Here is a 24,710-nt window from a genome sequence, read left to right on the forward strand (position 1 = left end):
TTAAAGATTTTCCTTGAGGGAATCTGAGAGGAACCTGTCCTCGGCCCTGCGCATTAACTTATTGGTTTGCTCGGCCAGACTGAGAGTCAAGATCTGGGACGTGTTAGTCGTCTATTTGCAAAGTCCTTCAGCGTACTTACGGTGTGAGGTAGGATACGAGCCAGATGAGCAAAGTAGCCCTTGTAAATAGCAAGGATTCCTTCCGTTCTAATCGTCTTCGACAGGCAGTCAAACACGCCTTGGTAAAGGTTACCGGTTTGGTTGTACATTCTAGACATAATGGTATCTGAGACAAGTTAGATGGATGCAACTGGATCGGGACTTAGGTGTCTTAACGTACCAGGAGGATGCATGACGCAGCAAACAACAAAACCGGATGCTGTGCTACTGGCCAAGTGGAGTGCTGGGCCATCCTCCATGCCGAGGTGCTTAATCAAGCGTCTCTTCGCAAAAAAGTATGTAGGTAGTTGGACAGAGCTACCAAACCCAGTTCGCACCATGGCTGCTCCTACTCCACGGTATAGCCCACCAACTCCTTCTGAAGTGTAGATCTTCCGCAGACCATCGAACGAGTTCCGGTACTGATGTTGTGTGCCGACGGGGAGGAAAGGTGAGAATGACTGAAGACGGGTTTTGACGAGGAAGAACGGTGAGCCTGCGGCAGCTCCAATGATTCCGGATGAGGCACCGGCAAAAACATTAACACCGAGGGATTGGACTTGCGGGTCTTTATAGACAGCGGTCGTGAGCCCGCCACGAATAGGCTCGTAGAAACCGAGACGGCAACCGTTGAGAAGAACTTGATATATATACTGCATACGATGTTAGTTAATGAGGCACCATTTCCAGCGTCACAGGCACGTACCGCCGAGCCAATTCCCCGGAACAGACCTCGCGGGCCCTCGTTCTGCAGAATGACCTTCACGCCATGGAGGACACCCTTGTATTTCTTGACCGCCTCTGACTTCGCCTGCAACTCTCCTTGTAATTGTAGACTAAACGAGATATGGCGATTAGGATTGTGACCAAGCCGAGTCGAGGTGGTGGGTGGCATACCGAATCTTTACTGTCTCAAAGCTGTGTGTAACGGTGACTGCGCCGCATGCTGCGATACCTCCGGCAATAAACGCGCTGAAAATTCATTGGATTATTATCAGTAAACAGTCATTTTCACATCCTCTATTGCGCGAGGGTGCGGCATACCCGGTCGTTGTAGACATGATCTTCGAGATATGACCGCCGTAAGCGGAGGCGGCGGGTCGGTCAAGGTTTTCAGCAGCGCTGACGGGGTAATATGGGGAAAATGCGCAATTAAATGTGAAGTCCGTTATAGCACAAAGCAGCGAAAGGCCCGGAGGGACTTGTATAGAGAGCGAATAAAGCAAAGGATGGCGCGGGGAATCGACAGGATGGCGGATTAAGCCTTTGGAATTATAAATGTCAGAGCGCAGCCGCGATGCCGCGATGCCGGTGGATGGAGGTGAGCCTCGTGTGATTGGTCTGACAGACCGTGCCTGGTCCGACCTCGGCTAGACTAGGCCCTTTTGTCGCCGCCAGTAGCCGCCGGAGAGGAACAACATTGACGCGCCGAGAGCTCAGAGCTGGTACCTGACTAGCTATTCCCATCTTTTGGCTTTACAGACACCTACAGGAACGATACTCAATTAGCCACCAGAGATGGCGGACGGCGGCCAGTCCACGCCACAGCAGCTGCAGCTGCAGCAACAAGCTGCTCAGCAGACCCAGAAGGTGTCGGATATCATCCGTAGCTATCGGCCTGCGAAGGTTGGTTTGACATTTTCCCCGCTGTATCTTCATGTCTAATTGAATTATCCACCTAGGTGTTCAAGCCGACAAAGCAAGAGAGTTTCATAACCTCACTTGATTTCGATGACCAGGGCGAATTTGTTGTCACTGCTGGCGATGATGACATTATTCAAATTTTTGATGTCAAGGGTGGTACAATGACGAAGTCGGTTCCCAGCAAGAAATACGGTGCGCACTTGGCTAGGTTTACCCATCATTCCCGCCAGGTCCTCCACGCAAGTACAAAAGTTGATGGTATGTTGGCTATTATCGGGCCCCAATGGTCGTCTGCTAACTTCGTCGAATCAGATTCCTTGCGATTGCTCGACTTGCACAGTGAAGGGTATATACGCTACTTCTCGGGACATACGGATAAAGTGACGTGCTTGGCTCTTTCCCCAGGAAGCGATTCAGTCATTTCATGTTCCAAAGATGACACAGTTGCGATCTGGGATCTGAGCTCCAGGCATGCACAAGGAAAACTGAAGCTTTCGACGCCATATCTCGTTGCTTTCGACCCCTCCGCATCCGTGATCGCGATCGCGTCCCAGTCTACCTCATCTGTTCTTCTCTATGACTTCCGAAACTACGACAAATCCCCATTCTCAACATTCGATCTTGCCCAGTATGAAGAAAGATATACCCCGTCGACTCGTGGACGAGCTTGGACTCGACTTGAATTCTCGAATGATGGAAAATACTTGCTTGTTGGTACAGACTATCATGGCCACTTCATTCTCGACGCCTTCGAAGGCAATCTCAAGGCCTTTTTGGTTGGCAAGAATGGCTCACCAGGTAGAGCCGCTCCTGTTTCAACCACGGGAAAGCCCCTCGGACAGGGAGACGCATGCTTCACGCCAGAAGGTCGGTACGTCATTGGAGGATCTGGAGATCACCAGGATATGTTGGTGTGGGATCTGCAGCAGACCCCGGACGCAAATCTTGTTTTGCAGCCGATGACCAAATTACCGCATCGCAGCCGGACTGCTGTCGTGGAGTACAATCCGAGATTCAACATGATGGCTTCTGCGGACAAGGACATTTTCTTCTGGCTTCCTGAAGACACTTCAAAGGCAGTCTAAAAGTCGAACTGGCCATCCAGAACTATACGGCAAAGAAAGAATACTATCGGCAATATAGCACTTTGAAAAGGCAGCAGCAAGGGATTTAATACTTTCAAGGGTATATGGGCTGAATTTCGTATTCGATTTCGGTTCTACAGGCGGATTTTTAATCTTTCCGGCCCTTTTCTTTTCCTATCAAACTCCTCGCCGTGTCACACACCCAGATCAATGGCCCTATCAGGTCTTCCTCATCTCTATGCATTTCGATCAAATTCTCGATTTGCTTGACCACCGTCCTATTGCTCGTTATGGTCATAATCTCTGAGATCCAGCCATACATAAATACGCTGGTATTTATGTCAGACAATATTTTTTCCACTTTTTGAGCAATTGGAGGTAAATTTGCCTGCTTGTTTCCAGAAGCAAAAGCTGCATTGGCATCGACTACCCTAATGGGAAGGTCCAGTTGAGAAGGTACCTGGTAGTCCGACATTTTTTGAAGTTCTCCAACTATTGACGCTGACGTTGCGCCAGCGAAGGGCTGATCACCCATTATAATTGTCATCCGTTGCTTCTCCGTTTCGGTACCGATTGTCTCCACTATCTCGCGCATCCTTTGAGCGGCTTCACCTGTGCATACCAGCTCGTGAGACTCCATCGCCGGCCAAAGCTCTGTTGTTAGCAACGGTCGTTCACGTTCAATTTCAATCTGCCGGTTGATCGCCCTGTGATACTGTTCAGAGGGTGCTATTTCCATGGAATGGGACAAGTCCGAAATGATAGCCAGTAATAGGGTACAGTCAACGTTGAGCGTGGGCGTGAACCTTTTGAATCGGTTGGGAAGAAGATTTCGAACCTCGTCTTGAACAGAAACAGCTTCTGCCAGAGGGTGTTCGCTTTCACTAAAGGTTTGCATCGCAGCCACATCCTCTCCACAAACAACTACCACGCCATGACTTCGGATAGCTTTTAGAAGATCATCAATCTCAGGAACCTGCCCTTCCACAATTTTCGGGATCATAAACCGTAGCCGAGGTCGCCTGTAGTTCACCCTGACGAGATTTGCAGCTTTCCCCATGTCACTCGCCAGCTTGAGCAACTCAATCTCGTCGTCGTCGTCATTATCATCGTAGTCACTATCATCCTCACGGCCATGATTCTGTAGAACCGTTCGTTCCTCCCCATCTTCATCATCATCCGAACCCCCCTCCCAACCCTTCTTAGCCATCTCAAACAACAGCCTCGTCTCCGAAATTGTAGAAACCTTCACCCACTCCTCACCATCATCTGCAACAATATCCACAAACACACTCTTCCGTTTATCCAAATTCTTATTCCCCGCTTTCTCCTCCCAGTAGAACCTTTTCCCGAACGCAACTAACCCTGTACAGGTTCTCTTCGCAATCGTCCAAACGGCCTCGTAGAATGGTAAATTTGATGACCTCAATGCATGAACAGCCCTCAATTCCGCCTCCCGCATATCTATAGCCTCCTCTGACTCAGGATCTTGGCTAGCAATTCGCGCACTCGCATCATCAAGCTGGGTAGACAGTTTCTCGAGGGTTTTAAGTTCTGAAAGAGCATTAGAGCGCAGGGATCGGACTTCAACGGTCTGCGGGTTCCGTTGCGTCTCTGCGAGTAGAGCCTTGAAGGCGTCGAGTTCGGCGAGGAGAGTGCGGCATCGCGTGACGAGGGATTGTGCGAGATTTTTTCCGCTGGAGGTGGATTCTGGCTCCTGGTTTGAAGGATTTGGGTCGTAGCTTGACACCGCTGTTCCCTGCGGCTCTTCTGTGGTGGGAGGGTTGCCCCGCATGGTGTGTTTGTGCCACTTTGTTGTGTTTTACCTACGGAGTACCTACGTAGTGGATGCGGGGAGATTTTTGGTGGGCGGAAATCCATGGGAGCAAGGCTTACGACTATAGCCCTACCAGGCAACTAAATACGCCCATTAACATTTGAAATACAAACTAGTATATACCATGTTTTTTTTTTACTCTTTTTTGTATATATTTTTTTTTCATCTGCCATTTTATTGCTCACAAGGACATATTTTGTACAATGTACAATTGTAGATAAAAGGTGTTCATCCCTCATCGCCAAATCAGACTTAACATATTAAATAGCACGATAGGAAATAGAGAAATAATAGCTGTAAACATCCAATTCATAACGCCGCCATATGCCTTCCAAAGTCGAATACAGTGTTCTCCGATTTGTCCTCAGTGTGACCCGAAAAGTGAAACCTTCGGGACTTGTTATCAATACACAAAAAAGGTGCGACTAGCCGTCACGGTTCGTTGGGACAATTGCCCCCAGGAAGAAAGAATATGGTAGTGTTTAATCCACATCTTTTGTAAGTGCCTTCCTTTCAGTAGAGTTACGCGGCGAGTCCTCGTCATCGGTCCATTTATCGGGATCGTCACCAACGGCGAAGATTGTCTCAGAATCCATTGCATCCAGAGACTCCCGAGTTCGTGCGGCGGAAGGAACAGGCTTGGGAGGTACTGGTGATAGGTCACGGCGCTGTTCATGAGGAGAATGTTCATCCAAGCCACCAAGGGCGTCCTCTTCATCCAAAGCTCCATTGAAGGATCGAATCTCAAAGCCATCATCATCTTGAGCAAGCTGCATGTCGTGTTAGCATCAATACCGAATTACTGGCGGAGTTTTATGTATGACCTACCTCGTCACTCATCGCAAATCGCCGGTTGTTGGCAGTGGGACGCCACAAGTAGGCAATGAATGCCAGATCGACAAAATAGACAATGCTCAGCCATCCATCCAATACAAACCAACGGCTCTTCCAGTGCTCGGGCAAGAAATCGGCCTCGGAGCGGCTAGCGAATGCAAGAGCATTGATGAAAATGAAGCCAAATAGCACGATAATGCTCCCGAGGAGGCACCACCATAGCTTCTTATACATCATCGCCTTGGTCTTCTGCTTCCTGTCGATCAGGTCTTTCATAGTTGCATTCAGTGAACTCAAAGTCCACACGTAAAATGCAGTCAATGTTGCGGCAAGCGGAAGTTCAATAAATAGAATCAGGATACCGGCAGCTTCAGGCGTAATGGATAAGCTGGCGACGGCATAAATCATGGCGAATACAAAGTGTGTGATGGCAAGAATGCGAACATATACCATGGTTCGACCCAAGGAAGGCTTGACCACACCGTAGCCCATACAGACAATAAGAAGCAGGAAAAACGAGAATGAAGTGCGAATCGCGTTGAGGACAGAAACGATAACCATCAGTACTTTTGCTCCAACATTTAATCCATGTCGGTTTTGATAGTCTAGCGAATGTTAGAAGTGCACGTGCCACAAGGATATCCCAAGGTCCGACATACCATAAAAGCCCCATGTCATCAACTGCTCTAAAATCAAGAACACCAAGATAGCAGTAATGTAATTTTGCACGGGTACTAGAGCTCGTTAGCGAATGCGCGTCGGTCGTATCGGGAAACATACGGATATCATGGCGGTTTTGAACGTATAGGAAGGCCCAGTACCTGTGAACAATTAGTCTAGTCCCAAACAAATAAACAGGTAAGATGAAACTAACAAGCCAACCACGGCGTACACGATTGTCAGGCCCCCATAGAATGGCAGTTTCGGGATTTGCGCAGCTGGAAGCTCGCCGTACGCATTCCTGAACTCCACGACGCCCCTATAATCATCGCCAGAATAGCCATACGTGCTCACACAATAGTATCCTGTCTTCTTTATCGGATAGTTGATGGCTTCGGGGTTTTTAAGATGTACTCCCTGCGAGAGAATATGAAACTGAGAGGCATCGCTGGCGTTCGGGGCGAGAAGGAAGGAACCGAGTTGGCCGGAGGTGCATAATCCCTCTTGCACGCTGCCTTGATCGCAAATCGATTTGTAGTCCTGGGATATAAGAATGAGTCAAACAGCCTTTCTCAGCAGCTGGGAAAATGTGTCGCATACCTCGGGATCGTCGGATATACGTCTTCCAATCAAAGGTTCATCACTCCATTCGAAAATCAAAAGACTAACAATAGGATCAAAATCGCCATCGGTCGGTAGTTTTGCGAACTTGGTCAGGATGAACGGGTCGGTATTTCCACCCCAAGCCTTACGGCTATACATGCCCGAACATTGTAACCGTTTGGAGGCGTCTTGCGTCTGCGACCGATATGTTAAAACTGAGGACCGGACACATAGGGATCCAATTGTCATACCAATTCCGCTTCATTTGCAAAAGTTAGTCCTGCCAATAAGGCAGACAACCCAAGCGCCCGAATCCAGCTTCTCATCTCGACTTCACGGTTGGAGCTACAATACCGGGCTCCTGGAGAGCAAAAGAAAGTCTAGTTGAGACGTATGATCATAGAAAATTGCAGGAATGAACCATGCAAGAACGAAGCTTCAGGCAACTCGAAGACTTATTCAAAATTAAGCAGCATTCGCCGAGGGATGGAGCTGTGACAGTAGCCCGGAGATGCCGCGTGTAAGGTTGACAGGCTGCACCTTTCGAGCCCGCCCAGCATAATAACGATCATCGAGCTCAAACTCCCACCGCCTTCTGTTTCTGTTGTTTCAGCATCGCCGCCATTTAAATTCTGCCTCGGGGAAAATCTCCCCCACCACCACTTTTCCAACATTTAATCACAATTCAGTGAAGATCGCAAAATGCCTGGGAAACAATTGTCAGATCCATGCATGGACTGTAAGGATGCGGACGCCGTTCTCACTATTCGGCGCCGCTCTCTTTGCAGGTGGGTTTCCCGTTATTCCAAACGCGATTTTTGTACGCTTTCTAATCATAATGTTACCACTAGGGACTGCTATATACAATTCGTTGGATACAAGGCCTTTAGGCGCATGGAGAGGTATCGTCTCCGGAAAGACTTACCGAGAACTGGGCCATGTCCAGTGCTTTTGCCTTTGTCGTGCGGTCTCTCCTCATCAGTCCTCTTGAACATGGTTCATGCACAAGTTGAAGAACAACTTTCGAAGCCACGCGGCCCTCAGGCATTTGACCTCCACGTTCTCATTGTTGAACCGTCGAGTATTTCCTCGACCAATGTGCTGCAAGACGGAGCCTTTGAGTTGCTCCAGCGTCGTTTCCCTTTGGCCTCGTTCACTCGTCTTCCTCTCCATAGTGTCTTCGAATATGTACCAGGCTTGGACCGCATTCTAGCCGAATACGCTGGGCAAAGCTTCGCAGATAATACCTCGCGACCTCCGAAAGAACGCCTTGACGCGTTTCGCGCGTCTATTACTTCACCTACTTCCATCGCTGATGTCGACTCTATCCTACTCAATAGACTCATCATAGCCTTTGCTAAGGATATAAACTGCGTTGGAATTATATGGGGAGACTCCGATGACCGACTGGCTGCGAAGACACTAGCCAATGTCTCCAAAGGGCGCGGCTCGTGCTTAACATGGCAGGTGTCTGACGGACCGTCCCCATTCGGGATGGAATTCAACTTTCCATTGCGGGACTTGTTTACCGCAGAACTGCAGAACTATGCCAATTTCTTCCCGGAACTCACCGAAATAATAATCCCGGACGCTCCTCTCTCGGATAACATCCTCACAAAGAACCTGTCTATTGACCAACTAATGATGCGCTATGTTTCGTCCCAGGGTGCCAAGTATCCCGGTGTCATGTCCAACGTAACAAGGACAGCAAATAAGCTTCAGTCGTCGCGAATGCCCACTGATGGATCAAGATGTGTACTATGTGACACTGTTATTTGCAATCCTGAAGGGTCGACCAACCAATCTCAATTCATTGTTGACTCCGAGAAACATCCATCGAACAATTTCTGTTACGCATGCGAACGCTCTCGTCCAGAACTAAGCTAATTTGGCATTAAACTTTTGCGCTCAATATTGAAAAACACGGAACCGCCAAGATTACATTCATTATATGCTGAAAGTCCCACCTAGGTGCATGGCGAATATAGCAAAAAAAATTATACCCGAGCCCGGGGGATCATCATCCTCGGGCTGGAGGGTTGTCCAGGTTTCCGCTCTCAAGGTCGGTTTCTGGCGCCGCCGACCTGCCGCCACGGTCCTTGCGAGACTTTGACTTTTGCCGGCGGACTGAGTCGTTGCCACGCTTCGTGTTCCGCGAACCAACGCCAGCCTCTGAATCGTATCGGTCAAATTCGCTTGGCAAGCTTGGATCAACGTCGGTTCCATGCTGTCGTTCTTGCCTTGCGATTGTACGGGCGCCCTTTTCCCGCAAATGTTTCTCAAGAACGACGGCATTTCGCGTGTTGCACTTGTATGCGGCGTCTGCTATATCTCCGACGAACGGTACAAGTCCGAGGAAGAAGTCAATAATGATATTGATCATCATCTGCGTTCGAAGCCGACCCGGAAGCCCTCCGTCGATACCTTCACAGGTCTTCAACACCATCAACGCCAACATGGCATCGGCTGCATCTCCGATGCTAGAATATGGTTAGAGTCAATCTTCCACGGTTGTGGAGTGTGTACTTACAAAGGGAATATACCGATAACACTTCCCCATCCGAATCTAATGCCGCAAAGACTGAAAAGGCAAAGGTCCAGTCTATATGCTCGTCGCTTAACGCGCGTAAGGACTTTGCTGTCATTCTCAGAGAGACCAGGCGGAATGGCCTTGCGTCTTTTCTGTGTTTTCTTGCCAAACGTTCGGCCTAAACGCGATGCGGGGACTTCTTCGAAGTAGGGGTCCTAGAAAGCAAATCCTGTTAGCTACAATATAAACAAAACAGTGCCATGGTAAATTCACCTCTGTTCCAAAATGATTCCTCGCAGACTCTGCGAGAATCTTCTTCCCGACAAAGGAGAAAAGAGCGGACATGTTGTCGCGATCAACTTGACTCGGAAATGTTTATCGCAATTATTAGAAAATAAAAGAAAAAACAATATGCTCTCCCTGTACGTATAAACGTGTAAAGTAAACGTGATATGTGTACGGAATAGAGCAGAATCAGAAATTGGACGGGACAGCGTTAATAAATAATAAATGTCTCAAGTTCTCAACCCTGAAGATCAGCCCTTGCAGAGACGTCATTCCAGCGCCTGCACATGCTTGTTCTTCGAGTGGTGGAACATGCACCAGCCACATTTAACGCCACATTTGAGTATTACATCATAATATGTGGCGGTGCATGTTGGTTTGTTACGAGATTCCCAACAACTCCCAATCGCTGGCCAAGGTGTACGTATCAATTGTCTTGTTGGGCAGGTTAGCTGCTTCATCTGATAGGATGGTCAAAAATGTCTATGAATAGTAAAAGTTGTTCGCGATTGTGTTGTGCTGGAAGCTGGGTATCGTCGTGTGAAGTCCCACCCGGCTTCTATACAAAGCTCCTGACCTACTCCGTATAATTCACGGAAAACAAACAACGCTGACAGCCTTGTCTTCATTGAAGTTATATTACCCAAGTAAATCGAGATTCTAGTAAAATTTGACATAAAATAACTGAAAAAAAAAAGAAAGAAAAAAGAAAAAGAAAAACAGATTCGCACAGTGACACGATCGTACACCAAACGCAGGCCAGCCTGGATGCATGGAAAGCAAAAATTTCAGGCAATAAATAAAACGAACAAAGTAAATCTACTCGCAAATAAAGAAGCAACGCACGACCTGAATCAGAGAGCGAAGTATGTAGAAGCCGGACTGCAAAGAAAGTCTAGATGAAAATGGCTCAACCGTAATCAACGCTTTTCTTTCCGCTCATACTCCTTCCTCACCTCGGCGTTCAATGGATTGCTTGGGTCATATCCGACACTTTTTACAATTCCTAGTCCCTTGGTCTTTCCCTCTCGGAACAGCACTCTATCCCCAGGAGCGAGAAACTCAGGTCGCTGCATGAAGCGGAACGCAACCTGGGCACGGTCACCGGTCCTGATGAAAGGGCGATCGATATCGATGACGGAGCAGGTTTGGCTCACTGCCCCGACATGAAGCATTGCCTGATACCGAGGCTTGATAGTCGTCGCATGCGACAGAATGAGAACTATTTCAACATGAGTAAATGTCTAACAGCAGCCATAAACGAGCATACCTTCTGCAACGAACTCCCGGAAAACCTTGGGGGGTTGATCCAATTTCTTGAGCACAACCATGCCTTTCCGGACTTCCTTCCGCCGGACACGCTTCAGTGCAAATGATCCAGATTGTCCAGCAAAACAAGCATTTACTTGGATACGCTTTCGTTCAATAGACTTGATCGTAGTCGTTGTAAATTGACCGAGAGAGTCAGGGCCGACAAGCACGGTATCACCAGCATGAATCACCCCAGATTTTGCCACTCCAGACACGACTGTGCCGACATGAGGAACAGAGAACGTGTCGTTGATCAAAAATTCGAAAGGCGCATCAGGATTATAATGCCCGCGGTAGGGAAGGATATTCAGGAATGTCCGGACAAGTTCCAAATTCTCTCCAGTGACGTTAGAGACTTGGAAAATGGGACATATCCGTTGAGAAACAAATTGCCCTGCAGTATTGATGGTTTCTTCCATATTCTTGACAAATATGGGAATCTTCCTAGCGCCAGGAGACTTGAGGATCTTGGTCAACTGGGAAATAGTCTCCTGCAAGATATGTGGAGGGCATATATCGATCTTGGTGATGATGACCATAACGGGCACATTCAGAGCCAGGGCAATTCCCAGGTGCTCTTTACTCATCCCGATAAGGCCGTTATTGGCTGCAACCATTAGGAGACAGTAGTTAGGATTGCTGCTCAACATGCCGAAGACGGTCGTTCGCAGGTAGCGCTCGTGACCCGCCAGATCAGAGAACGAGATAACCTTAGCAGACCGTTTCCCCACCTCCTCCCAAGAAAGCTTGCGTCCTTGTGAGCTGCTCACTATCTCTCCATGGCCATCAAATCCCATGATCTCCAAGCCCACAGAGCTGGTCCGGCCACTCTCAATTTCATGCTTGTGGCGGAAGAGATTCACCCGAGCTTTCCCTCTCCCATCATCTAGTCCCCCCTTCACAAGTACTCCAAGCATGGTACTCTTGCCAGCGTCGACATTTCCCACGACTGCCATGCGTATCTCTGCCATTTCCTCTAGCGTTTGCGCGGGCTGTCGAATGAGCACCTTGCCGCATGCACCCTTTATTCGGTCGTTCGCAGTACGCGTCTCTTCGGGTCCGCCAACGTTGTAGGTTAGAATGATACGGCAGTATGCAGCAAGGGTTGTTGCCGCTTCTCGCAGTCGTTGTAGCGCTGAATTCCACTGGTCAAGAGTGAGTGACATAGACTCTCCGCCATCTTCAACTCCGAGGTCGAAAATGGTCTCCCCATGGCCTTCATCAATGCGGTTCTGCAAGATCTCAGCAAGGACCTTGATGTTATCGTCGGACTTATCGTCCGGGCTAAGGAAAAGTTCCTTCAACTTGACTGTCTTCGGGTCATCGGATAAGCCAAGCTGGTCAAGTATCTCCAATTCGGCGTGATCCTCATTCTCGGCAGGCTTGTCGCTGGTACCGTTGTCTAGAGGTGCCGTTTGGGTGGCGCGAAGTGACTGTTGCTTGTCCGCGTATTCCGCAAACTCGCTGAGCGCCTGGCGCAGGGTGATCGTTAACAGAGGGGCGAGAATGAGGGGTAGTAGGAAAAGAGTCAACTTACTAGCTCGCCTCTTCGCCGGTCCTCGAGAGACGGTTTCAGGGCGTCCGATCGCATTATCCGTGTTTTTGCGCAAAAGGTGAATGGAGTCGTAAATAAGTATATATAGGTACAGGAGCGTAAGAATGGTTCGTGAGTGAAGTGTATATGGGTGCTGAACTAAGACGGTCGGGAACGAAGAGTCGCCTACGGCGTATTCAAATACGTATTCGTACGATCATTCTCCACGAATAGGAGCTAAAGGCAGAATATAAAACGTGTGAATGATTTATCGATTTAGGTTGGATGTTCCGTAATTGTAGAATGTAGAGAAGCCGGAGGTACAAGGTAAGTTAAATAACACAGGGAAGGATGGGGAAGCTTTATCGATAGCACCCGCGAGTCACGGCGTCTTTGAGTCATAACCTACCAAGTTACAGCCCCCGGGGCACAACAACGCGCACATCCACTGGCAAAAGCGGCTGAGACTGACTCAATCAAAGGCTATGACCGTTGAAAGCCTGAGAGTGGCTTGCTACAATTTGGCCTTCAGATTTTGTAATTTATTCACTAATATTCTAACAATTAACCTCCGGAGGAAACATATCGCCATCGACCCTATGGTTCACATGATTTATGCTCCCAGAGCACCACAAATCCAGGTGAGCCTTAGGAAAGCAACAGTGCGTGGGAGTCATCTACGCTGTGAAGGTCATGTCCGATTATCTTCTAACTTTGCCTGGACCATCGCCAGATTCGTTGACCATCCTCATGACTCGTCAAGTCGGGGACTCGTTGCGGTTAGTGACTCGCAGCTGGTGCTTGTCACTCTAGACTTATTGTATCCGTTGTGTCTCGATATTGAATTGATCAGGCTTGGGGAGAAATTAGGACAACCGAGTCACCTGGGCGAATTAGTTGACACCACAGAAGGCCACGGAGGACGATAACGCACCTCGAACGAACAGCATCTCTTCTTGCTTTTTGATTGTCTAAAAGTGAAAATAAAACGTTAGACAAAAATGTACTCGACACGATGTCGCGACAAACACGGTGAGCAGGGAGGGATATCAACGTACGCGAATGTGCTCCTGCTCGTTCTCATCCTCCTCGACCACGTATATTGTCTCCTCAACCTCGCCCAGAACCAGATTGCAGTGACTGTCGTAAGCCTATAAGTGAATTGAGTATTAACAGGTGGCTTGAAGTTGGTTGGATGCGACAATAGACCCACGTGTAGACGACCCTTGAGTTCGCGATCACCCCGCAGCTTGACAAAGACAATCTCGTCGAGAGAGAGGCGGACCAGGTCCAGCGGTTCGGAGACGGAAGAGGTGCCCGCACCCTCGGTGTCGGCCATTTTATCGCAGATGGAGAGGTTAAAAGACGGGGGAGTGGTGAAAGGCTGCACAGGCAAGATTCCGCCAGAATGATCGGATAAGAAAGCAGCAGGTCTTCTAACTTTTCTAAGGTTAGTCCGGCCAAGACCACTAGGGTGTTAGTGCGACCGGCACCCCCTCAGTTTCCCCAGACTCCCAGCGGCCGCTTTGACATGAATGACATGACACTTGCACTTGACAGGGAGGAGCACAAGGCGCTGTTACATTGCCCGCCCAGCGGTAATCATAATATTAGCTCTAATAATGAACAGGGGTGTGCGACGTCTCCTCACTTCTCCTCCGGCCATGCTTTCTCCTATTCTCTCTCCCAACTGCCCTCTCTCCTTCGCTCCCACACTACTACTAGGCAATACTAGTCGTTCTCAATGCGGGTGATTGTTGGTCGCTGCGAGGGTCTGGCCTCTCACCTTCTCTTTCCCTCGTGTCGCCCTTCCATCTGTCATCACACCCATAGCCTGCGTCCTATTGCAGCTTCTCCCCCTCAGTTGGCACGATGGTTTAACACCAGCGAATCTCTGGCTTCCTGGAGCACCGGGTTCCTTCCAAAGGCCAATGTTGGCAATCTTCAGCCGGAAATCAATATACCCCTCAATAAACTTCCAGACCATGGAGCACCCGGTTCGGACAACATTGACCGGACTGCCCTGGAAAGGGAACTCTATTCAACATTGGAAAGCGGCCAACCTGACCAGATAATGGCTGCTCTACTTAACTATGACTACGCAGCGTTAGTTGCTACGATGCCGCAAAGCGTTTTTACGGAAGCATTCAACTCCCTTTCTCCCGCATATTTTGTTGAGCCCTTCAAAGCACTTCACCGACCGCTACACCCATACACCGTCGAGCTCAAAAAATTCAAGTCCCCGGACGCGATCTTCAATGATTTTGTTAGAAATCTGTCTGCTATTGTTCGAGTACGGCGATCGGCAGGTTCTACTCTAGGTCTCGCTGAGTACTCTCATCTTCTCGACTGCGCTCGGTCTGTGGGCGACGCGGTGATGGCAGATCACATCTGGCATTCCATGAAGCGGGACGGCATCCTCCCTGACATCCACTGTTACAACCACTATATGGAAGCCAAAGTTTGGAATTCAGCTTATACTGGTAAAGAGAAATACCATCTCCGTGTGACACCTTACTCCTATAAGAAGCGAAAGTTTCAAGATCCCGGTTTTGAGGGCTATGGAACGGCGTCGCGAAGTGTACGAAAAGAAGTGAATGAAATATTTGATGAGATGACAGAGGCAGGCATCGAAGGCACTGAAGCGACCATGGTAAATCTCCTTCTGGCATCCGCTCGTGTCGGACACAAGACCGCGTTGAGAGATATTCTGAAAACCATCTGGAGCGTCGACGTTGACTTATTGACGACCCATTACCCCGGCGAAGTCACCAAGTACGAACGCACCTCACCTTTATACCCATCGGGTCGCCTTCTATATGCGGTAGTCCATGCGTTTGGTTCAAACAGTGATATCTTCAGTGCACTACGGCTCGTCGAGCATATTTCTAAGTCTTATGACATAGAAGTTCCACACTCAGTCTGGGCCGAGTTGTTTGAGTGGGCTTTTGTTTTATCACGTCATACCAACACCAACTACAAAATTTTAGAAGGAGGCCCACTTCACACTCGAGTCCTCTTAGATTTGTTCGAGAAGATGACAACGGAGCACAATGTGAAACCAACAGTGGAAACGCACACAAAGCTCGCGGTACCTGCATGGTTATATAATCATGTGAGAATCTTTTTAAACAATATGCGTGCTGCATACAAGATCATGGATGAGACAAGACGGAAGAAGATAACTGCGCGAAGAATGGTCGAGTCGCACTTACGACACCCTCGCATCGATGGTAAAAATATCGATCCTCAGATTCTACGCTCACGAGCATTTGCGGATGCTGTGCACACCTACGATGTTCTTCGGCTTCAAGTCATGCAGCAGACAAGCATGATCGAACGTCTCGTGCGCCTCCTTATCGCCAAACACGATTGGGTTGGCCCCAACTGGAGAGCTTGGGAACGGCAATTACTACCTCGGTTTGTCGAGGAATGGAGAGACTTCATTCCAGATACGCTTCACTGCTGGACGCATACAGGCAGGGTCCACTTTAATGGCCTCATCGAGTTCGGCCAAGGTCGCGTGACCAACCAACGAACTATACAAGTTCGCCGACCCTCAATCAACGACGATTTCACCCCGGACCCAGATTATGATAACGAGCTGGAGGACGATGTCGTGTGGGCTTCGTTGCGCAGAAGCATAAGCCCCGAAGATCTCCAAACTCATTTGCTCAAGCGACTCTTTGAACCCGTTCCCTTGGAATATCGTGATTACTACCCCACCTCACTGAGTTATGACGAGGGTATTTATCCTGATGAACATATCAATGAGAAAATGCATGGTAATATTGAGAATGGATATGTCCCAGCACCGTCACCGGCGCAATGGCCTCACCTGGTGTCTTTTTCACGCGAGCAGAAGGATGAAGCGCTTAAGGAGACATTTGGCCCCTGCCGTGAAGCAAAGGACGGGGACGACGGATGCTATGAGCGAAGTTCAGCGAAGGCGATTCTCTCTTAATTTGTCCTTTAACCCCGACTGATTCTGTGATCTTTTTTTTTTTTTTTTAATCTCTTTTGACTTGTCTATTTGCGCGGAGCTGATGCGATCTGGCCCGAATGATACAGCGTGATATTGCCTTCTCAGGGCCAGTGTTGAATAATCTGATGATGCGCTGCGTTGCTTTTTGTTTGACGTACACCAAAATACCCCGATCCAAATTCAGAAGCTCCATGCTTGTATCACAATCCCGACGTCTCCATTTTCATTCCAGCTGAAATTTCACTCGCAAAGTAAGTCCGATTAGCTAGACCAATTCGTTTGCGGCGAATTTTAGAAAATTCTAGTAAAGAAGATATGAGAGTATCATATATATCCAACTGCATTCCACACGTTTTTGTAAATCTATATACTGGACATCATCCAACGTAGGTATACCACAGGTCACAACCTCCACAGCAAGAGAGGAAGAGACCGTCACACCCCCTCCCTCTTCAAATCATTAACAACCATATACCTCCCAATCCCAATCCAACCCCACCGAAACCAGACCATCTGACTCTTATGTGCCTTGACCATAGCCGACTGCGCCGTCATCCACTCCCCCACGGAGCTAACAAACAGCATCCTTGACGGCGAATCCTCCTTCTTCCCCGAGCCCTTCTTTCCAGAGAAGAACGAAAACAGCCCATCCAATACCCCCTTCGCCATCGTAAATGGCGCATCAAATACCCCGATATATTTCCGCAGCAGATTTGTCGTTGTAAGCGTGTACATTGTTACGGGGCAAGAATAACCCGGCGCGTCTTTCATGAGTGTGGTCAGGAAGTGTAGCGCGCCGTGATACAGCGAGCGATGGTTCAAATGATTGCTTATACCGCCTGCATCGAAGGTGAGAAGAACATCGATCGTTGCGGTCGGGGCGGACTGATTATCCTTATTCTTCTTGCGCGTGGCCTTTGTGCTCCCGGCGGTGTTGTTTGGTGCGAAAGTTGCGGTAAGTAAAGACGCGACGTCGGCTTTCGTCCACTCAATTGACATGCTATCCTGGAACCGCGGGTCATCGAGAACAAGGACGTCTGAGTCGTTCCGGATCCCGAGGCGTTTGGCGCTTTTCGTTAGTTCGTCTCTGCGGATATGACCAAGGCCGTCGGCGTCTCCTAATTTTGCGAAAGATTCCTCGTTAGTTTCAAGCACCTGGGTGGAGGAAAGGAGGGGGGAGTGGAATTGTTGCTCACCGCTGCTGATGCAGAGAATTTTGATGTGATTTCCAAGTTCTGGCTTCGTCAGCGCGAGTAGAGTCGGCGCAAAGAACATGGCTTCATCGTCCGGGTGCGCGATCAACAAGCATATTCGCTTGTTGTACAGCTGCGGGAATGTGCGGGCGAAAGGCGACGTGGTGGTGGAGGATAGAGTCCAGAAGAGAAAAATAGCGGCAATTGCAAAGCCGAGTGAAACGAGGGTTTGTGGGTTCATGTCGAGCATTGTTTTTGCGAGAGGACAACAGAGAAAAAAGAGGTGACGTTGGAGATGCGCGCGAAGTGGATCGCATGCACGGACTAGGTGGTGAATCTTGTGGGGGGAGGATTCGGCAGCTTACCGGTATGCCTAAGCTACGGTTCCCTCTCGCTTGAAGCATGCGATGAGTGCAATTACTAATACGTTGCTTGTATGACGATAAACTAGCTGTAGCAAAAATATGATTCTTACTAGAATGAAACGGCGTTGAGCTAATCTACTGGCTGGTCCACCCCTTTTTTATACTATGTATGGACAGTAGAAGTATTATGCCCGCCTAGTACGAAGTATAAACATATCGAATCAAGACGTATGTTAGAGACAAACGAAGGTTATATGAGACACAGCAAAGTACTACTGTGGAGACACTCTGTAGGTAGAGACTTTATTCGTTTTCACGAGATAACTAAGCGTCCCAACGCTCTAATGGTACCTAGCAGCGGTCTGGATGAGCTGGTCGAGTCGGCCAGGTATGCTCCTTCCCTTTTTGATTTGGAATTGCTCCTTCCACAAACGGCAGAAAAATCACATGGCGGGGCCCTGCTCTTAAGTGGATAGACGCATACATTGTAGTTAAACTTTTGAATGGTATTACAGGCGCTGCTTGACGGATTTTAGGATCATTGGCTATCTTACCTTGTAAGGTACTTGAAGTTGGGCGGGGTATATTATTGTGAATGCCAATGATCAGGATATCCCACGGCTCTTCTGTGATTAGGTATGTTCGGGTCTATCTAGCCGTTTTCCAGTTGATTCGGCTCTCGCCCCCGCCTCATCAATAACCTCAGTCTAGGATTTAGAGACAAGTGTATCCATCCAGGGTAATGGAGTGTGTCTCCTCGCCGTCTTCCGCACAAATAGCTCTCGCTCTGGCTATTGTCAAATTGAAACCGGTAGGAATAGACATCAAAGGTGCCACATCCTGTCTTCGAATTCTCTGGCAAGGCTTGCAGTTAATCAGTTCATCAGAATACATATTGCAACGCCGAAAGTCAATCAAAAGTTCAAAAACTGCGGAGATATTCCACTCGCCCGAGAAGTTTTTTGACAGCGTTTCGTTCTGGAGGCAAGCGTACGAGAGATCAGAGGCAGAGCAGAGCAAGTTACTAGACCGCATTTTTGAGCTCGAAGAGCGAAATGAGGCACTTGCAGCAAAGTTACATCCTCGAGAAGAGACTACGGCGAAATCGGCAGTGAAGTTGCCGCTGAAGCGCAAGGACACCAATAACCAATCTACCGAAAAACAAACCAAGAAACAGCGACATCCTATGAAAGGCTCACTTGCTGCGGAAGTTGAGATATCTCATGATGGTTTAACTACGCGATTGGATGATTCCGAGCGTAAGTAGACATTATCATCGTTTATCATTTATACTGACACGGGACTTTCCGTCAAGCTACGAGTCCTTTTGTGAGACAGTTCTATCTTCTTCAAAAGGCTCTGCAGAAGTGTAATACTGCGAGTATCGTCCGGGCTGCTGTTTCTCTATGCAGGACTTGTGAGGATGAGCTCGCCAGCGTAGTTCCCCAAGAGAACCCAACAGACAGGTTCAAGAGCCGAGACCTGGCACAATCTCAACTCTCACAATTCTTTCTGAGCCTGCGAGTCATTGAATCTGCCATTACGCTCCTCTTACTGGCTCTCGTCAAGCTTCCCAATACTGGAGACTCGGGGCAGGAGGAGGCACTGCTCATTTACCATGTAGTTTGCTTATACGAAGCAGCCATCAACACGCTAAAGAGATACTGCAAAGCGATACCAACACCGGCAGCTACAGCTAGGACAGAGTATCCTATCCAGACACGAGCAAAGACATCGAATCGAACAAAAGTGAGCGCTGCGGATGATGGGGCGATAAAGTTGACTTCATTACTGGGTCGAATGATCATATCTCTCGACCTAACCTGCCCTAGGCATCAAAGACTACTAGAGGGATTCCTGTACGTCTTGTTAAGCCGTGCTGGGAAAGTTCTATGCGTATTCGTCTTTCAAGACCTAGAACTGCAGCCGGATCTTCGAGCTGATCTTCACAAACTGCCACTCCCTGCCGGTCTGATAGACGCCGAGCTCGATGGCAAGTCATTAGGGGGTACCGAGACGGAAGCCAGGTACCTAATCTGGCTATTGCAAAGGACTCTAGCTGCCGTTGATACTCTCCCGTCTTTGTTGAATTCTGCATCACCAGAGAACCCTTCCGGCCAGGTCCAATCCAGCATCACAGCAAGGCTACAGAACACTCTCTTTCAAGCAGTTTTTGGCGAAGGCTTGGGATTTGAACAGTCTTTAAACCGCCCTAGTCCTCCTGAAAACTTTGACATAGAGAGATTCCTTGCGAAGAGCCAGATTACCGACTCGCCAACTCCCGAATGGTACATACAACAGGTCTGGGAGCTCCTAGGATGCGATGATATACTGCTTAAAAACAACTTTTTATGACACAGTCAGCATATAGCTTATAATACGATGGGAGCCATTATATTTTCTTCCGGTAATGCCATACCTATATACATGCAATGTCACCTGTTATCTTCTGATGCTGTGGTCTTTAATGTATTTCATTAGATAGAGTAACTAATACTCAGCAATTCATCACTCCAAATTTAGAATGCGAGCGGCATTTCCACCTAAAACATCTGCCACCGTCTCAGAATCTGTGTCGAAAGTCGCATGGATCGCATTGTAGTTGGTCGACACACTCGGCCAGTCACCCTCTTTAGAGTCAAGTGGAGGGAAGAATGGATGGTCGGTTCCTATACCTCGATCAATAATTCGAATATAAAACAAGGAAGAGTTAAACATACCAAAGAGAAGACGATCAGATCCCGACGCGGCCATTGCTGCCTCTAAACCCGGTTTTCCATAAACCACGGCATCCAGATATATATTTGTTTTGAGCACATCCCATACACTCCTCTGAGGCCCTTGGACGTCACCTCCCCCAGAAATAAACTTGCGCTCATGATGAATACAGCTATCGATACGCCCGGCGAGGAAAGGAAGAGTACCACCAGAATGCGCTAGGAGAATCTTCAACCGTGGAAAGCGATCAAACACACCCGACAACAGCATCCGCGTTACCGCAATAGTAGTCTCGAGCGGAAACCCTAACGCCAAGGGAAGCACATGGCCATATCGACTCGTCGCATCAGATCCCCCAAAGGCCTCATCTGGCAAGCCGTAGTGCGGGTGTAGAAACATCAGCGTGTCTGTATCTTGGAGCGCCTGCCATACGGGATCAAGTGTCGCATCGTCCAGCCCTTTCCCTAGCCCGGACGTACCCATAATCACGCCTCGTAAATGCGGAAGCGTCTTAAGCCGCTTTATCTCATTGACGACAATACCAGAGCTGGGAGCACTCAGAGGTAAAGCACCCATTGCGAATAGCGTCTCCTTCTGGTCAAGATTCAGGGTGTTCCCTGGATCAGCGGCCTTATTCACCCCCGCGCAGGTCTCTTCGAGGTTATTGTTGATTCTCTCCGCCCACATCTGGGCGTCGCTCGGTTCGACGAAGTCGAGCCAGGGATTCGCGAGGGAGATCACACTGCAGTTGATTCCGTGCTGGCGCATGAATGCTAGCTTGACGTTGATGTCCCAGTAGGAAGAGTCGACTGGGCGCCCGCGTTGGTCTATAGGTATAGAGGGATCATCGTCTGAGGAGAGGATAATCAGTCGTGGGTCTTTATTGTTGGAGGGGTCGTGGACGTATGGGACTGTTTTGCGTGCCCTCAGCATTTCCATATATGCCGGAGGATAGACATGGGTATGGATATCAATGACGAGAGGCATGTTGACAATTGGACTTGAGCCTTTGAAAGTTGATCAAACAGATGGGAGAAAAGACATAAATGAAGAGAAAGAGAGGGAGAGGGGTGGTCATGCAGTGAGTGTGTTGCGGGGTTCCTGATGCAGTCCCTCATGCATCGTAACATCGTCCCATTTCCCCCCATCTCCAGCCCGCTCTTTTTATCAGAGATAACGTATCTTGTTCCCCTAATAGCAACCGGCCCTGTTTACCTTATCTTCCCCACCGCTGGCCACTTTCAACGATGAGGCCTTAAACCACTGCGATCTCTGGCCCTGGCCTTGCAGGTGGTGATATAACTAGGATCTATTGACTCTTCCCCGCTCTTCCATTTCTTTTCTTCTCACACCACATTTGTCCTTTTGGGCTCTCTCTTTCTGCTCCATAATCTTGAGAACTCTAGTTATCCGTTGGTTATTACAAATCCATTAACCAATTTTGTTTGGTGCATTATGGAAGGGAATATGCCCGCCCAGGCCTGTCAACCCGTCTCTGAGACGGTATCAAAGGACGGCCTGGTGATTCCAGTAGGTTTATCTATTGCCTAATTGTGTCCCTTTGATCGCATGCATAGAAAACTAGAGGAACTGATAAGATGGCAGATCATTGACTTCGCACCCTTCTTAAACGGAACCCCAGCTGATAAGCATGCCGTTGCCATGTCGGTCGTGGACGCATTCAAAACATCAGGCTTTCTCTACCTGAAAGACCACGGCATCCCGCCCTCCGTGGCAACCCGAGTATTCAAGTCATCTGCGACATTCTTCGCCCGACCTCAGGAGCAAAAGGATACGCTGGGTTGGACGACCCCGCAGGCGAACCGTGGTTACGTTAGGACTGGCCGAGAGAAGCTGAGCACGGTCGACGATCGTTCCGACCTGGTAGATCGTCGCGCGATCCCAGACATGAAAGAAAGCATGGAGATTGGGCGCGAGGGCGTCGAGGGCCTTCCGAACCGCTGGCCAGACCATCTAGACCATGAGGGGAAAGACTTTAAAGATGTGATGCTCTCGTTCTTTGCCATGTGCAAGGAGCTGCATATCCAGGTGATGCGGGCCATTGCACTGGGAATGAATTTGCCGGTTCATTTTTTCGACGAATATGTGGACCGAGGTGATAACAACCTGCGTCTGTTACATTACCCTGCTGTTCACAAGGATGTCTTCAAGATGAACCCGGGGCAAGTCCGCGCGGCGGAACACAGCGACTACGGTTCTATAACTCTTCTTTTCCAAGACCAACGCGGTGGACTCCAGGCGTGTAGCCCGGAGGGGACATTTGTCGATGTGACTCCGTTCACCGATACAGTGGTTGTCAATGCAGGTGATCTGTTGGCCCGATGGAGCAACGATACTATAAAGAGCACAAAGCACCGGGTCATCGAACCACCAAAGGTGTATGGTGAGGATGATGATGGCTCCGATATGTATCCGGAGCGATATAGCATCGCATACTTCTGCAATCCTAATATGGATAAGTTTATTGAGGCGATTCCGGGCACATACGGAGAAGGAGCGGATATCAACAGGGCTAAGTATCCAGGCATCACTTCTGGGGACTACCTGGTACAGCGTCTCTCTGCGACGTACTAACAGTTGGATCAATTTCACTCCACTCTCGCCTGTTTGTCCCCACGCATGTATATCCTAGCGTCATTTCCTCGCGTCCTCAGCTTTGATCGTTATTCCATGTGTATATGACCTACCACTCTTAAGACTACATATATCTTTCTGTCTTTAGCAATCTGTCTTTAGCAATCTGTCTTTAGCAATCTGTCTTTAGCAATCTGTCTTTAGCAATCTGTCCTATAGCAAGTCTAATAAGAAGATTGCAAAATGCTCAACCGTCCCCCATCAGTCACCGTAATATTCCCATTAAGATAGCCTCCCGAAGCCCCAGCCATCCAAAGTATCAAGCCAGCAATATCTTCCTCTCCACCAGCTCTCGTCATCGGAATCTTAGTTGTTGGGAATGACCCGTCCGACACCCCCTTGTCATCACCATTGAAGTTGTCGCCTGCTGACATTTCAGAGTAGTACAACCCCGGCGCAATCCCATTAACCCGGATATTGTATTCCGTTAACGTTGTCGAGAGAATCTTCACCAGGTGATTCACAGCCCCCTTGGAAAGGTTGTACGCCAAGTCAAATGGAACGCGTCTCGAATAGCCCGCAATACTCGATGTCATGACAATCTGGGACAATGGCGCAGAGATCCTGTTTTTCTCCGGCGCCGGACGACGCTTATTGGCAGCATCCAACAGCGGCAGGAACGCGATGGCCGTATAGTATGCCCCTGTTGTGTTCACTTCAAACACCCTCGTAAATTCCGCCATCGGTATACTCCATAGATAGTCTTTCAGTTCGGAGATGGAGGGATTTGACCCGTCGGCGTTGGGGTTGACCCTTGCGGGAGGACCGAGAATGCCAGAATTGACGACTAGGAGGTCAACATGCCCTACTTGGGCCGCGATTGTCTCGTATACAGACTGGAGAGATTCTTGCGAGGAAACATCGCCGGGGACCGGAATTATGATGTCTTTCGCGTTGGCTGGGCCGAGGGAAACGGTTTCCCGTAGACTATCTTCGCGTCGGCCGACGATGAACACCTTGGAAGCGCCATTTGTCGCGAGGGTCAGCGCCATTGTACGGCCGAGACCTATGAATGCTGTCAGTCTTTATGTATGCAGGTAGGAGTAAGTGGGGGGGAGAAGGGTCCAGTACCGCTTCCGCCGCCGGTTATGACGGTTACCAGGCCCTTGACATTATACAGATTTGCGGCTTCGAGGTGAGACATATTGAGTCGATGGGAGTTGGGATTATTCGAGGGATAATGGAATAGTAGGAGAGGGGAGGGAATTGGAGACGTGCTCACTCTTTTGCGGGGTTTATCGATGGCATCATCGCCTGTGACAAAGCGATTGTCCGGCCTCCAGCGGTTCCCATTATTTCCCTGTAGATTAAA

At 48.9% G+C, this 24,710-nt stretch overlaps 14 protein-coding genes across 14 annotated transcripts; 5 read left to right on the plus strand and 9 right to left on the minus strand.

The window, feature by feature from the left end:
• Positions 1–1,220, minus strand: OAC1 (putative mitochondrial oxaloacetate transporter (Oac); the record flags this gene model as incomplete). The annotated part of the gene is made up of 6 exons (XM_041698261.1): positions 1–93; positions 141–286; positions 341–812; positions 866–995; positions 1,057–1,131; positions 1,204–1,220. The coding sequence occupies 6 exons, from the start codon at positions 1,218–1,220 to the stop codon at positions 1–3; spliced, it is 933 nt and encodes a 310-aa protein (XP_041551464.1).
• Positions 1,221–1,677: 457 nt separating this feature from the next.
• SWD2 (WD-repeat containing protein SWD2) lies at positions 1,678–2,888 on the plus strand (the record flags this gene model as incomplete). Its single annotated transcript, XM_041698262.1, has 3 exons — positions 1,678–1,785; positions 1,842–2,061; positions 2,116–2,888. The coding sequence occupies 3 exons, from the start codon at positions 1,678–1,680 to the stop codon at positions 2,886–2,888; spliced, it is 1,101 nt and encodes a 366-aa protein (XP_041551465.1).
• Positions 2,889–3,036: 148 nt separating this feature from the next.
• On the minus strand, positions 3,037–4,683 carry APUU_12100A (uncharacterized protein; the record flags this gene model as incomplete). The annotated part of the gene is made up of 1 exon (XM_041698265.1): positions 3,037–4,683. The coding sequence occupies one exon, from the start codon at positions 4,681–4,683 to the stop codon at positions 3,037–3,039; it is 1,647 nt and encodes a 548-aa protein (XP_041551466.1).
• Positions 4,684–5,207: 524 nt separating this feature from the next.
• Positions 5,208–7,148, minus strand: APUU_12101A (putative integral membrane protein (Ptm1); the record flags this gene model as incomplete). The annotated part of the gene is made up of 7 exons (XM_041698266.1): positions 5,208–5,495; positions 5,554–6,164; positions 6,219–6,293; positions 6,340–6,380; positions 6,434–6,759; positions 6,820–7,017; positions 7,074–7,148. 7 exons carry the CDS (start codon positions 7,146–7,148, stop codon positions 5,208–5,210), a joined length of 1,614 nt encoding a protein of 537 aa, XP_041551467.1.
• A 376-nt stretch (positions 7,149–7,524) lies between these two features.
• On the plus strand, positions 7,525–8,709 carry NCS2 (uncharacterized protein; the record flags this gene model as incomplete). The annotated part of the gene is made up of 2 exons (XM_041698267.1): positions 7,525–7,610; positions 7,674–8,709. The coding sequence occupies 2 exons, from the start codon at positions 7,525–7,527 to the stop codon at positions 8,707–8,709; spliced, it is 1,122 nt and encodes a 373-aa protein (XP_041551468.1).
• Positions 8,710–8,842: 133 nt separating this feature from the next.
• APUU_12103A (DUF4112 domain-containing protein) lies at positions 8,843–9,697 on the minus strand (the record flags this gene model as incomplete). The annotated part of the gene is made up of 3 exons (XM_041698268.1): positions 8,843–9,302; positions 9,353–9,567; positions 9,626–9,697. The coding sequence occupies 3 exons, from the start codon at positions 9,695–9,697 to the stop codon at positions 8,843–8,845; spliced, it is 747 nt and encodes a 248-aa protein (XP_041551469.1).
• An 860-nt stretch (positions 9,698–10,557) lies between these two features.
• Positions 10,558–12,539, minus strand: APUU_12104A (putative GTP binding protein (GTPBP1); the record flags this gene model as incomplete). Its single annotated transcript, XM_041698269.1, has 3 exons — positions 10,558–10,859; positions 10,908–12,420; positions 12,486–12,539. 3 exons carry the CDS (start codon positions 12,537–12,539, stop codon positions 10,558–10,560), a joined length of 1,869 nt encoding a protein of 622 aa, XP_041551470.1.
• Positions 12,540–13,331: 792 nt separating this feature from the next.
• Positions 13,332–13,821, minus strand: LSM3 (U4/U6-U5 snRNP complex subunit LSM3; the record flags this gene model as incomplete). The annotated part of the gene is made up of 4 exons (XM_041698270.1): positions 13,332–13,366; positions 13,417–13,453; positions 13,541–13,633; positions 13,696–13,821. The coding sequence occupies 4 exons, from the start codon at positions 13,819–13,821 to the stop codon at positions 13,332–13,334; spliced, it is 291 nt and encodes a 96-aa protein (XP_041551471.1).
• A 405-nt stretch (positions 13,822–14,226) lies between these two features.
• APUU_12106S (uncharacterized protein) lies at positions 14,227–16,446 on the plus strand (the record flags this gene model as incomplete). The annotated part of the gene is made up of 1 exon (XM_041698271.1): positions 14,227–16,446. One exon carries the CDS (start codon positions 14,227–14,229, stop codon positions 16,444–16,446), a length of 2,220 nt encoding a protein of 739 aa, XP_041551472.1.
• Positions 16,447–16,902: 456 nt separating this feature from the next.
• On the minus strand, positions 16,903–17,910 carry GPI12 (PIG-L family deacetylase; the record flags this gene model as incomplete). The annotated part of the gene is made up of 2 exons (XM_041698272.1): positions 16,903–17,585; positions 17,664–17,910. The coding sequence occupies 2 exons, from the start codon at positions 17,908–17,910 to the stop codon at positions 16,903–16,905; spliced, it is 930 nt and encodes a 309-aa protein (XP_041551473.1).
• An 857-nt stretch (positions 17,911–18,767) lies between these two features.
• Positions 18,768–20,380, plus strand: APUU_12108S (uncharacterized protein; the record flags this gene model as incomplete). Its single annotated transcript, XM_041698273.1, has 2 exons — positions 18,768–19,284; positions 19,341–20,380. The coding sequence occupies 2 exons, from the start codon at positions 18,768–18,770 to the stop codon at positions 20,378–20,380; spliced, it is 1,557 nt and encodes a 518-aa protein (XP_041551474.1).
• A 153-nt stretch (positions 20,381–20,533) lies between these two features.
• On the minus strand, positions 20,534–21,730 carry APUU_12109A (amidohydrolase family protein; the record flags this gene model as incomplete). The annotated part of the gene is made up of 2 exons (XM_041698274.1): positions 20,534–20,694; positions 20,746–21,730. The coding sequence occupies 2 exons, from the start codon at positions 21,728–21,730 to the stop codon at positions 20,534–20,536; spliced, it is 1,146 nt and encodes a 381-aa protein (XP_041551475.1).
• A 468-nt stretch (positions 21,731–22,198) lies between these two features.
• On the plus strand, positions 22,199–23,338 carry APUU_12110S (isopenicillin N synthase family dioxygenase; the record flags this gene model as incomplete). The annotated part of the gene is made up of 2 exons (XM_041698276.1): positions 22,199–22,273; positions 22,349–23,338. The coding sequence occupies 2 exons, from the start codon at positions 22,199–22,201 to the stop codon at positions 23,336–23,338; spliced, it is 1,065 nt and encodes a 354-aa protein (XP_041551476.1).
• A 224-nt stretch (positions 23,339–23,562) lies between these two features.
• Positions 23,563–24,542, minus strand: APUU_12111A (SDR family NAD(P)-dependent oxidoreductase; the record flags this gene model as incomplete). The annotated part of the gene is made up of 2 exons (XM_041698277.1): positions 23,563–24,404; positions 24,470–24,542. The coding sequence occupies 2 exons, from the start codon at positions 24,540–24,542 to the stop codon at positions 23,563–23,565; spliced, it is 915 nt and encodes a 304-aa protein (XP_041551477.1).
• Positions 24,543–24,710: the final 168 nt, after the last annotated feature.

This window comes from Aspergillus puulaauensis, chromosome 1 (genome assembly GCF_016861865.1).
Source record: "Aspergillus puulaauensis MK2 DNA, chromosome 1, nearly complete sequence".
Taxonomy (NCBI): Eukaryota; Fungi; Ascomycota; class Eurotiomycetes; order Eurotiales; family Aspergillaceae; genus Aspergillus; species Aspergillus puulaauensis.